The sequence below is a fragment of the Corythoichthys intestinalis genome, chromosome 16, assembly GCF_030265065.1.
Source record: "Corythoichthys intestinalis isolate RoL2023-P3 chromosome 16, ASM3026506v1, whole genome shotgun sequence".
Taxonomy (NCBI): Eukaryota; Metazoa; Chordata; class Actinopteri; order Syngnathiformes; family Syngnathidae; genus Corythoichthys; species Corythoichthys intestinalis.
In genome coordinates this window covers 27,003,095-27,015,796 of record NC_080410.1, presented here as the reverse complement: position 1 = coordinate 27,015,796, position 12,702 = coordinate 27,003,095, and the positions used below count along the sequence as shown (strand labels likewise).

General features: G+C 41.4%; 1 protein-coding gene across 4 annotated transcripts in view; it reads right to left on the bottom strand.

Annotated features, from left to right (window-relative positions):
- The window catches only part of med25 (mediator complex subunit 25), a 44,254-nt gene that overhangs the window by 19,747 nt on the left and 11,805 nt on the right, over positions 1 to 12,702 (bottom strand). For all 4 annotated transcript variants that reach the window (XM_057817477.1, XM_057817478.1, XM_057817479.1 and 1 more), the window contains exons 10-11: positions 1,037 to 1,305; positions 857 to 958 (exon numbers count right to left, since the gene is read on the bottom strand). In XM_057817477.1, the coding sequence (XP_057673460.1) occupies positions 857 to 958; positions 1,037 to 1,305 (371 nt within the window). The remainder of the gene's footprint in view (positions 1 to 856; positions 959 to 1,036; positions 1,306 to 12,702) is intronic.

The following is a 12,702-nucleotide window of genomic DNA, read 5'->3' as shown; positions in this document are numbered from 1 at the left end:
TAAAATGAAAGTGAGAACGTAAGTCGAAAATCCCAGAGAGATCATCGCTGTTGACACGACAGTAACAATAGGAACTATTGTTATTTGGGTTTGAGTTTCCCGAGGGACAGATATAGTTGATGGACACAGGAAGTCTGTGTTGTTAAGTTTGTTATGGTCCGAGTTGCGGAGCTGCAATAAACCTTGACTCAAATGAGTTCAAGAAACTAAATTCTGTGCTTTATGAAGAGTGAAAAAAGCAGAATTTAACACAGATGAAATCATTCGGCTGATCAGAGTGAAGTATTACCGAAACAAAATGGTGACGTCACGTACCGTAATGGTCGGCAACAGATGGCCGCATAAGTTTCTTCAACACAACATGACCGTGTCAATAACAAAAAATCATTTTATATATATATATATATTTAATATATATATAATTCTGTCTCCATCCATGTACCCGTTTATAATGCGCAACATGATTTTACAAGTTGATTTTGGGGGAAAAAAGTGCGCGTTATATTCGGGAAATTACAGTATATATTTCTGTCTCCATCCCTGTACCCGTGTATAATGCGCACCATGATTTTACAAGTTGATTTTGGGGGGAAAAAAGTGCGCGTTATATTCGGGAAATTACGGTATATACTTTTTTTGTTCATATTTTCAGGTGCCTGGTAGAAATAATTGGATATGGACTATTTCCTGAGGGAAATATTGAATAATTGGATATGGACTATTTCCTGAGGGAAATATTGCTTTGTTTTTCATGATTCCAGTTGTATCTTTGTCCGGCACTTTATTTCACTTCACAATTAGAGTTGATGAATTAGCTGAAGTGTAAAATGTAAGTGTAAAACAAGAGAGGAACTACCTCCTGCCACTCCAGCACGCCGCTCCACGCCACAATCTTATTGGCCATGCCCTGTTGCTGTCCCAGGGGATTAGGGTTCACTTGCGATGGCTGTACTCCCGGCTTGAAAACATTTCACCGTCACATATACAGTCTAATCACTGTGTACGCAAACTTCGCACAACTGCGGAAAGGCGGTACCATATTGGGCTGCGCGGTGGGTGGCACAGGCTGGTTGGGCGGCGGCTGCTGCTGGGGAGCGGGCTGAGGCTGCTGATTGGGTGGCGGCTGGCCCGGCGGCGGCAACCCCGTTGGCTGTTGTGGGTTGGGAGCGCCTTGCTGCTGTGGCATCATGGGTCCAGTGGCTGTTGTGACGGTGGAGATGCTGGGCTGGTTGATCTTCACTCCCGACAGCGACGGCATGCCCGACTGGCCGGCGAATGCCGGTCCTGTGTTCACCAAACCAGAGTCTGGAGGAGAGGGGATGACAAGTCACCAATCAATATCCGAATTTGATTTGGTAGATGTAATGTGTATTTGAGCTTTGCCTTAGCATATTGTATGTACTACACTCGCCAGTCTATCCTACGCACACACCCAAAATAGTACTTCAAAAGCTGATTTTCTTTAGCACTTGTTTATGATATGCTCACCCGATTTACTGATATATTACACGTGCTTTATATACCAGCCACGTAAGTACAACATAAGCCCTTTTCACACACTCTGAAGCACCGGGAATATCGCTGGATTTAACCGTGCAGCAGTTGTAGGTGAAAACAATTTCTCAGGTCGACTGACACGGAGATTACGTGGACATTTGACGGGTCGCCCTTCTCTGGGATCGCCTGGGCTTAAATACAGTCTTGATGAGCTTGAACTGGCTGCAGTTACGACGTCTGGAACACTCCCTCCGGAACAAAACACCATTTGGCCAACATTGTGACAGCAGATGCCGACCAAAAATTATGTAAGGTCCGGGTTATAAAATCGCGCCAGCAGCCCTCCCCGCACAGAGCGCCAGTGGGCAACACGGGACAAGTGCATGAAAGTGTCCAACCCGCGTCATTCTCGGGACATCTCTACATGCGTGAAAGCAATGACGTAAGTAAATCCCCTGTCACATTACACGGGAATTTCCCTGGATGTGTGTGTGAAAAGGGCTCTAGTGGACAGAAACAGAAGCATTTTGGACAGTTCTTAAATTGTCATTTCTATTCTGCAACAATAACAAAAAAATTATTATTATTATTTTTTTTCCTTCAAAGATTTTGTCACACTCTTTGACATTGTCACTTTCTTCTTCTTTTTTAAATTAAAAAAAATTTTTTTTTTACATACCTGTCCTGTTCAGCTGTTTGACACAGAGAATGGAAGTCTAAGTTCCCGGATAGTCTGAACAGTTTTAATGTTTCACATTGAGAGTCTGACATACTCCCATTGTGATCATTCAAAATACCTTTTTATTATGACAAAGCGGCGAACAGGAAGGGATTATGGGGGGACAGAAGAAAAGAAACACAACAGAAGAAAGAAAAGAAACACATACACAAACAACAACAAGAAATACATTGAACATCTAGACCAGGGGTCAGCAACCCCGGTCCTCGAGTGCCACTATCCAGCTTGTTTTCCATGTCTCCCTCCTTTAACACACCTGAATCAACTAATCATATCGTTATCAGGCTCCTGCAGAGCTTGCTGATGAGCTGATCATTTGATTCAGGTGTGTCAAAGGAGGGAGACATGGAAAACAAGCTGGATAGTGGCACTCGAGGACCAGGGTTGCTGACCCCTGATCTAGACTAATTACTAATATGCTGGTGCCATAGTCAGTGAGATGTATTTCCGGTTTACACCATGTGGGGGCCTATTGGCCAGTGAAAGAGGGGGACGGGGGTGGGGGTGTCTATAAGCTAAGTGATTGAAAGGGGTAGAGTGTACACAAGTCAGTTCTGTGATCTAGAACCCAGTAATCGTGTGAATCTCTTATGAATGTAAGCCCGTTGGCGACCAACCCTACGCCGCCCCATCGCCAATCCTGGCATCAGAACCCCCAGCCCGAGCACGCCCTACTACATCCAGCAGCACGCAAGCCCCGCCGGGCGCGCAACAGCCACGCAGACGGGCAGAGAAGCCGCGCAGGTGCCAACCCAGGGCCACGACCCCCACCCAGCCAGCCCGGTAAATGTATGTATGAATGTAAATGTATTTTTACAGATGATGGACCAATAGTTATTATCTAATGTTATCGAAACTTCGTTATTCCATTTTTCGATTGGTAGGCAAGTAGAGTTGTTACATGAGAGGGCTTTATATACTTTTGAAAGTTTTTTTGTTGTTGTTGAGGATGTATATTTATTATTTTATTTACGAAAGGTGGTGGGTCTAACTTACCCGTTACTGATGGGTATTTGCTTCTGATGGCTGCCCTGATTTTATTGTATTGAAGGAAATTGACCCCTTTGATCTGGAAATCTTGTAGTATTTTGTCATATGACATGAATGTGTTCTCTTTAAACAAATGCTGTAACTGGTTTATTCCCGTATCATCCGATGTGCTGAAATAAATAGGAATTTTATTAACTCCAAAGTCTGGGTTGTGCCAGATTGGTGAAAATTTACACGGGGCTTGTTGTGATTGCGTAATTTCCATACCTCTCCACCAGGCTTTCAAGGTACATGTTATCATTGGGTTTTTGAAGCAGCCATAGTGGTTAATACTAGAACTAATAAAGGGGAGGTTTGCCAATTGTATTTGGTTGCAGTCTGTTTGCTCTAATTCTAGCCATGACTGTTGTTCAGTGTTAAGATATAACCACCTAATAAGATATTGTATTTGATTTGCTATATAATAGTGTTGGAAATTAGGGGCCTCTAGACCCCCCTCTGATTTATTTCTTTGCAATTTGGCAAGGCTAATTCTGTTTTTCTTGTTCTTAAAGTAGAATTTTGTGACGGCTGAGTCTAGGTCTTGAAACCATTTTTGAGTGGGTTTAAAGGGGATCATTGAGAACAAATAGTTTATTTGTGGTAATACTTTCATTTTGACTGTTGCTATCCGGCCCAAAAGTGAGATGGGTAGATTATTCCAGTGTGTCAAATCTTCACATATTTTTGCTAAGAGGGGTGTATGATTTAGTTTAGTTAATTCTGTAAGTTTTGGTGAAATGTTGATTCCAAGATACTATATATTCCCTATTGGAATATTGTGATTTAGATTTTAATCTGCAGGATTCCATGAGTTTGCTGATAAGGGTTAGGGTTAGTGAAAATGTCTTTATTAGTTCAAAAATCTCATGTAGGAAGGATTCTGGTTTTTCTAGATATAATAGTATATGTGTATAAGTTAATTTTGTGTTCTGATGTTTGCGAACAGATCCCTTTGATATTAGCGTTTTGTCTTATTGCAATTGCTAATGGTTCAATAAATAGAACGAATAACTTATCATATTACTTATGGTAGCTTGTACTATTATGAATCTACCTTCCGGGTCTGCAATTGCATTATTTAATGTGAATGAGATTCTTTTATTTATTAATATTGATACTCCTCTTTGTCTGCCGTTATAGCTGGCTGAATACATCAAGTTAAAATTTGAGTGTTTAAGATATTTCTCTTCGGATTTGGCTACATGTGATTCTTGCATAAAGAAGAGGTCTGCCTTTAATTTGGTGATGTATTCCATAATTTTAGTTCTCTTTGCCTGCGATCGGAAGCCATTCACATTAAATGAAACAAAATTTATATATGTCATATGCGGATATTTATAAGTATCTTAAGGAAAGTAATGATCTCAGGATGTGTGTTATAATATTCGGTCCTGAATGTCATCAACCATTCACATTCATTAGAAGCCATACGAGTACGTAATAAATCAAATTCTAACAGAACTGAATGCAATTTTTTGTAAACCGCTTGGCATAATTCACATGACATTAAGACGTTGTTAGAAGGATTATATACATGGGTAGCATCAAAACTACACATTACAATTTTAAAGCGTGTACTTAGTGTGTGTTTGAAAACAGCAACCCTGATCTGTGCGTGTGCATTGTTGAAATCAAATTGACTTATGTACATATTGGAAGTGTTTAGGAAGTACAGACAAAGTGATTATCATGCAATCCTAATCTACACATGTGCCTTGCTCAAACAAAAAACAACTTAATTCAGCATTATATACGAACTGGAAGTGTTTCGAAGGTACAGACAAAATAATTATCATGCAGCCCTAATCTACATATGTGCCTTACTCAAACCAAAACAATTTAATTCAGCATTATATGCATACTGGAAGTGCATCCCTAATCTATACATATGTCTTACTTAAATCAAGGCAGCTACATTCAGCATTACTAGATTATTATTATTATATTATTGGACACGGACCTCTTCCTCTTGGCTTCCCAAAACGGTGTACCCTCGTAAACTTTTTCGAATCCACCATTTCCTTGCGCAGCTTGAGAGATGTTGCCATAAATGATTTAACGAGGGCTTCTGGTTTGTCTACTATGTTTTCTTCGATGCCAGAGAAAATTAAATTGTCCCTCATGCTCCTTGATTGAAGGTCCAAAATAGATTCTTTCATTATCTTGTTCTCTTTTTTGATGGTTTCTAATAATCCTGCCGTCGACTCGAAGGCGCCTTTAAGGATATCGTTTTGCGATTTGAGATTTTCTACCTCCTGCTGTGTAAACACGAGGCTTTCTTTTAAATCTTTAATCTCGGCTTGAAGGATTTCTATTGCAATCGATATTTTCTTATCGATTGATCCAATTCCCTCGCTAATTGACTTTGTGTATTCGGGGGGGCTTGCTAACAACAAGTCGCCAGTTGATGTAGCCGAATCAATAGAATCTGCCTTTTTACGCTTCGCCGGGAGATCACTGCGTTGGCTAGATGTTGTCATGGCGTTTCCTTGATGTGTGGCGGAGTCGGAGAAAAAAGGTGAATCACGATCGTGAAAAATTTGAGGGAAAAATTAGTTGAAGTTCTTGAGCAAAGTTACTTCCTTGTCTAGCCAGTTGATTGCGTCATGCGTCTACGGAGTCTCGCACTCCCTCACGTCAATCCAATCCCTCAGGGCTCTGTGTACTCAACCCATTGTCACTTTCAACTGGCTTCTCTTAAAACCCCAGTCACAAATTATGTCTTCTCCACCACTGCAATTTTAACATTGCCTGCCGCTGACGGCGATAGACCCTACTCACATGACGTCACAACCACGCCCCCGCACCATATTGTCCGTCAACTCGTCGTGTTGACGCATTACCGCTACGTAAATTCCTCCTATTATGGCGTGTTTTTCTGCTCGTTAACATTAATAATCAAAATGGTGAAGACGTGTGTGGCGGTCGGTTGCAATAACAATTCAATTCAATTCAATTTTATTTGTATAGCCCTCAATCACAACAGAAGTCTCAAAGGGCTTTACAGAGGCAATATGGTACACAATTAGAAATGAAGCAACAAAGATGAATAGATGCAGTTCAAGTCCTGGGTATCCCCTATCCTTAAGACCCTCCATGCCGGCAAGGATTTAACAGAGAATAACAGAGAAGATAGACGGAGAGACTTGAAGTTCTACTGTATTCCAAGAGACCCGGAGAGGAGAGCGAGATGGACTGCTGCAATTCGACGAGAAAACTGGGCTCCAAACGATTACCCCAGATTATGTAGTAGTCATTTTATATCTGGTAAGATGCATTTAATATATATTTAGAGGGTTTTGGGCTGACAACCACAATTAAGATCATTGCTAGGCTAATCGCCGACAACATACCGTTTCAAATTCAAGATGCTTATTTCTTCCACCATCTTTATTTTTTGAATAATATTTAGCTGGTAACAAGTGAAAGAAGCTGGCCTCGTCTACGGATCATCGGTTAAACAGGGGTGTCCAAACTTTTTGCAAAGGGGGCCAGATTTGGTGTGGTAGAAATGTAGGGGGGCTACCTGGGCTGATTTATGTAGAACAATACATTTAAAGAAATTTTAGCAAGCCCTTCTGTGTGTCACATTTGCTTTATTTATTTTTTTTTTAATTCATAATTTCAACAATCTTGCCTTCGTGGCGTTCTCTTTCGACCCTCGGGCTCTTGCGAAATACTGCTGCTGTGAAATTAAATTAGCTTCAAGTTGTTTTAATTTCTTGTTGCGTATCTTCCGTGACTGTCTCTTTGCAAATGAGGCAGACACAGTTGTGTATTTTATTGAAGAAATAGTCCAATATGCACCTATCCTTGATGCGTCTCCGCCAACTTTTTTTTTCTATTGATTGTCGTCATTTTAGAAAATTGGAAGTAAAGGGTCACACGGGGTAATGTTGCTTAGAGTGCTGCTCTTAAAGTTTTTCAAACTTTCGTGAGAATAGGCTGATTTTGTGTGGACAAGATAGTTGTAGATATTAGGGTAGCAGATGTCAGGCAGAGACAGCGAAGACAGCGGGTCGAAAAACATCTATTTAGGCATCAAATATGGATCTGGTGAATGGATAAACTGAAGCTTTTCCACATAACGCCTTTTATGCAACGCATCCAATGAGTTTACAGTGTCAGATAACACCGGGGCTTCCATGAATTGCTCTATAAATTGCATGAATAATTGAAACCATTGAGAATAGGGCTAAACAATGACGGACAATATGGCGGCCAGATACAACGACACGTCATTTTGTGACGTTGGTGAGTAGGGTCTATATATCCTCTGGTTGTCCTACGTCTCTTACCGTTCTTGGGGGTAATTTAGTTAGCTTTGTGTAGCGATCGCAAATGCTACTCAGTGACAGCCAACGAACACTTTTAATTTTTTCATTGATAACACATCTTAATCCTATAATTTATTTACACTTCCCCCTTACTATAGTTGTTTTTTTATATATATATAACAGAAACGGTAACAGTGGCAGTCAGATACCATTGTAATTCTTTTCAGGTCATTCATTGTCAGACAGAAGCAGTAAGGCACAACGTTACGCTAAAAAAAAAAAGTTAAAAATATAAAAATGGCTTACCTCTTTGTCCTCTGAAAGACAATGCCAACCCAACATAATGTTTACTGCATATGAAACGTGAATGGAATCGCCGAGCTGGTGTTAAAGTCCGCACAAGTTGATTCGGTCTTCACATTTTTTCCTCTCGAGTTTTTGGTTTCCGGAAACGTATGAAGAAAACATCCTTTATGTGTCGTAATGTCTAGAGTCGTTTCTACAAGTTCCAAAAAAGCAATGCGTAGTCGGCATGTTTGTTTTTGAAAGATTACCGGAGAAAAGTAGCACTTTTTACGTTGGGTCTATGCGAGGGCGGGTCTATAATATCCCACTTCGGCTTTACTTCCGCTTTACGATGCGACGTCACGGTCTAAAAATAGCCTGCATGTGGTACGCCATTCAGATAATTAGGTGGACTGGCTGTGAATGCAAACATTTCAGAGCCATTGACAAGGCAAGATGTCCAATGGATTTTGACTGAGAGGGCTTGCAGCGATTATTCACCGCCTGGCTCTCCGAATCAAAATGGACTGTACATATAGACCCCAATCACGTGGCGTCACAACTCCGCCCCCCTGACTGGTGCCGCCATATTGTCCGTCAGTTCATCGTGTTTACATATTATCGCTACGTACATTCCTCCTATTACTGCGTGTTTTTCTGCTTGTCTAAGGAATCACCGCATGGTAAACGAACCCTTTCTTGTACCCTGAATATGTATTATTTTACTCTGCTTGAACTAATAAATGTCATACCTCTGTGATTGTCATTGGGATATGGTCGTGAAAACCTGTAGACTAATATATTTGTGTTCAAAGATGGTTAAGTGGCTCAGTCCACGATTTGTTACTAAAACACAGTACTAATATTTTGTGTAATTTAATTATTTAAAACTGATCTTACAGTCGCAAATCCATTACTGTAAGGCGTCCATGAAAATGTTTTGATGTTTTCAGGTCAATAAACAAAGTCAGTACTTTAAATACTGAGGTGTTTTTCAGTGGACCCATACCCGTGCCCAGGCTGGGGGATGAAAGTTTCAGCAGAGTGATGATGCTCAACAAATGGCTCAAAGCTACATGCGCTGGACAATCGATGTATTTCATTGACAATTTCAACATATTTTCAGGGCGCAGGCATCTCTTTAAAAACGATGGCCTTCACCTAAATAAGTCAGGAGTGCGGTTACTAAGCAGCAGCATGTTTTATCTCTTGAGGCACAGACAGTCTGCTTATCTCGAGGAAAGGAGGCAAGCTGTCCCAAAACATCTGATAAACATTGAGGCTGGTGAGCACGCAGGATCGTCTCCTCCAAAAATGGAGCCTACAATCGCTGAAGGAGAAGTGACTAAGCCAGCCCTGCCAGGCTGTGACCAACCCTCTGCTGAGGCTCCACTGCCTCGACGGGAGGAGACCCTGGTAGCAGGTGATCGACCTCCCTCAGATGAGACCCAAGAAGCGGCTCCATCAGCTCAACAGGAGGAGAACCATCTGACCGTGCAATCCTCTGCTGACGAGGCCCCATCCAGCCTCAAATCCTCACACTCCAAGACGCCAACACGCCGCCGACTCCAAGCTAAAGTCCCATCCAGCCCCAAATCCTCACACTCCAAGACGCCAACACGCCGCCGACTCCAGGATAAGGCCCCATCCAGCCCCAAATCCTCACACTCCAAGACGCCACTACGCCGCCGACTCCAGGATAAGGCCCCATCCAGCACCAAATCCTCACACTCCAAGACGCCACCACTCCGCCGACTCAGTCAGGCTAAGGCCTCATCAAGGCCTAAATCCCCACAGTCCCGGAAGCCACCCCGCCGACGACTTAGTTTGGATGGAATAATGAGTCAACCTGGTCTGGACTCCATGGATCTAAATAGCAAGGTTAACCAGTCTCTTGATCTCCTCAAGTTCATGTCTTCGCTTCCACCCTGTACCTGTCACACCCGACAGGTGCCAGGGGAAGATGGCAACAAACCAACCAGCCTCTCCTGGAATTCTCTCGGGGCAAAGCCAAAGCACTACAACTCTGGAACTACACGGTATTATCCTTCTATGGAGAAAGCCATGTTTGCGACACCAATATGATATGCACCGGGTCCAGGCTGTGACAACATTACAAAGACTGTTCTGTCCCAGCAAAAGCCGGGGCCCTATGGAGTACAGTCTGTATGCTCAACAATCCCAGTGGTGATAAACAACACAAAAAGGGCTAGATTGGTGAGAAATAAAAAACGTTCAATCAACTCTGCCAACCTGTTAAGCATAGTATGTCATTCCCAAAACTCACCAGTGAATCCAGTCTGGCATCTCCAATTGGCTCTGCTAAATATAAGATCTTTAGCTGGCAAATCTTTCTTAATTAATGATTTTATCAGCAAACATAACCTTGACATGATGTTCCTAACAGAAACTTGGTTAGATAAAGATAAGAGCTCGACAGTTCTGATTGAGGCAACCCCCAAAAACTTCAATTTCTTTAGTGCGCCAAGAACCCATAAGAAAGGAGGTGGGGTTGCCAGTCTGATCAGGGACAGTTTCCAATGCACAAATATTTCATGTGGTCAGTTTGATTCCTTTGAATATATTGTCATTAAGCTAAAAAGCCCTTGCAGAGCTGCCTTGGTAACACTTTACAGACCACCAAAGTATAACACAATGTTTTTTGATGAGTTTACCAAAATGCTGTCTTCTGTCTGCATGGACTTTGATTGTGTTGTTCTAGTGGGTGACTTTAACATTCATGTTGATAATCCTGAAGAAGGATGTGCTATAGAGCTTTTAAATATTTTGGATACATTTGGTTTATCTCAGCATGTCACAGTTCCAACACATAACAGAGGGCACATACTGGATTTAATAATATCCAAAGGTCTTAACATCTCTGAGGTCACAGTGAATGATGTTGCTCTGTCTGATCACTACTGCATTATGTTTAAAATGACCACCCCTGTCCATCCTCTGAAAAGGGAAACAGAGGTGATTAGGAAGCGTTACATAAGTGATAACACTTGTGCGTTATTCACACAGGCCTATGCCTCACCATTAACCCCTACAATAGCTCCAGTGGAAGAACTTGTAAATAGTTTCAGTTCCAGTGTGATGACTGTAATTGACACTATTGCCCCGATTAAGACAAAATCTTTGTCAAAAAAGAAGAGGTCACCCTGGAGAAATGCCATACTAGCTATAAAACAAAAGCAAGTTTGTAGACGAGCAGAACGCAGATGGCGAAAAAACAAACTCCTAGTTTTTTATGATATCTACAAAGACAGTCTTCGCAAATACAACCAGGAACTGAAAAATGCTAGACAGTCATATTTTTCAGAGATCATTAGTAGAAACACTAACAATACCCGCACACTATTTTCTGTTGTTGACAAACTGACAAACCCACAAGCATCAATACCTCAGGAATTGGCATCTGAGGTGTCCTGTAATAATTTCGCAGCATTCTTTACACACAAAGTACTAAAGATTAGACAGACTGTGTGCAACTCCAGATTAACAAATGTTACACTAAATGCCTCCCAAAATGTCCCCCACGTCAATCTTAGACAGTTTAGCCTCTTGGACTATGCCACTTTAACAGAAATTGTGTCGAAATTAAAGCCCACAACATGCTGCCTTGACATCCTTCCTTCAAACTTTTTCAAAACTGTTTTTCATTGCATAGCCCCAGACATACTTCAGATTATAAATACTTCTCTCCAAACAGGAGAGTTTCCTCAGACTTTAAAAACTGCAGTAATAAAACCTCTCCTAAAAAAAAACCTAATCTGGATGCCTCAACCATTAGTAATTACAGGCCAATATCAAATCTGACATTCCTGGGGAAAATTATCGAAAGGGTTGTGTTCGAACAGATCCAGAATTATATGATGCAAAACAATCTTTTTAACTCATTTCAGTCTGGATTTCGACCACAACACAGCACCGAGACTGTGCTTATCAAAGTCCTAAATGATATTCGTCGGAATACCGATGCAGGCAAATAATCTGTTCTGCTACTATTGGATCTCAGCGCCGCATTTGACACGGTTGATCACAACATACTACTCAGCAGATTGGAACAGTGGGTAGGGCTTACTGACACTATTCTTCAGTGGTTCACATCCTATTTACATGATAGGGATTTCTTTGTGTCAATCGGAAACCATCAGTCAGAACTAACCAAATTCACGTGTGGAGTCCCTCAAGGGTCAATTCTTGGACCACTCTTATTTAACATCTATATGCTTCCGTTAGCTCAGATAATGGAACAGTATGACGTCTCCTATCACGCCTATGCAGATGACACACAACTGTACATTTCTGTGTCCCCACATGATTATAGTCCCTTAGTCACCCTGAGCAAATGCATTCATCAAATCAATGAATGGATGTGCCAGAATTTTCTCCAGTTAAATGCGCAGAAGACAGAGGTGATCATTTTTGGGCCAAAAAAGGAAAGGTCAAAGATAAGCAGCCAACTTAGCACAATGTCACTTACAGCTACAAATCAAGTCAGAAACCTTGGCGTAATTATTGACTCAGACCTAAAATTTGATAGCCATTTAAAGTCCGTCACTAAATCCGCTTATTACCACCTAAAAAATATAACCAGAATTAAGGGGCTTCTGACTCAACAAGACATGGAAAAACTTATGCATGCATTCATTTTCAGCAGATTGGACTATTGCAACGGTATATTTACAGGTCTTGATAAAAAATCAGTCAGGAAGTTGCAGCTGGTACAGAATGCTGCAGCCAGAGTCCTCACAAATACAAGGAAGCTGGACCACATTACACCAGTTTTGAAATTGCTACACTGGCTTCCAGTAAGTCAAAGGATAGACTATAAAATACTACTGCTCGTCTACAAAACACTTAATG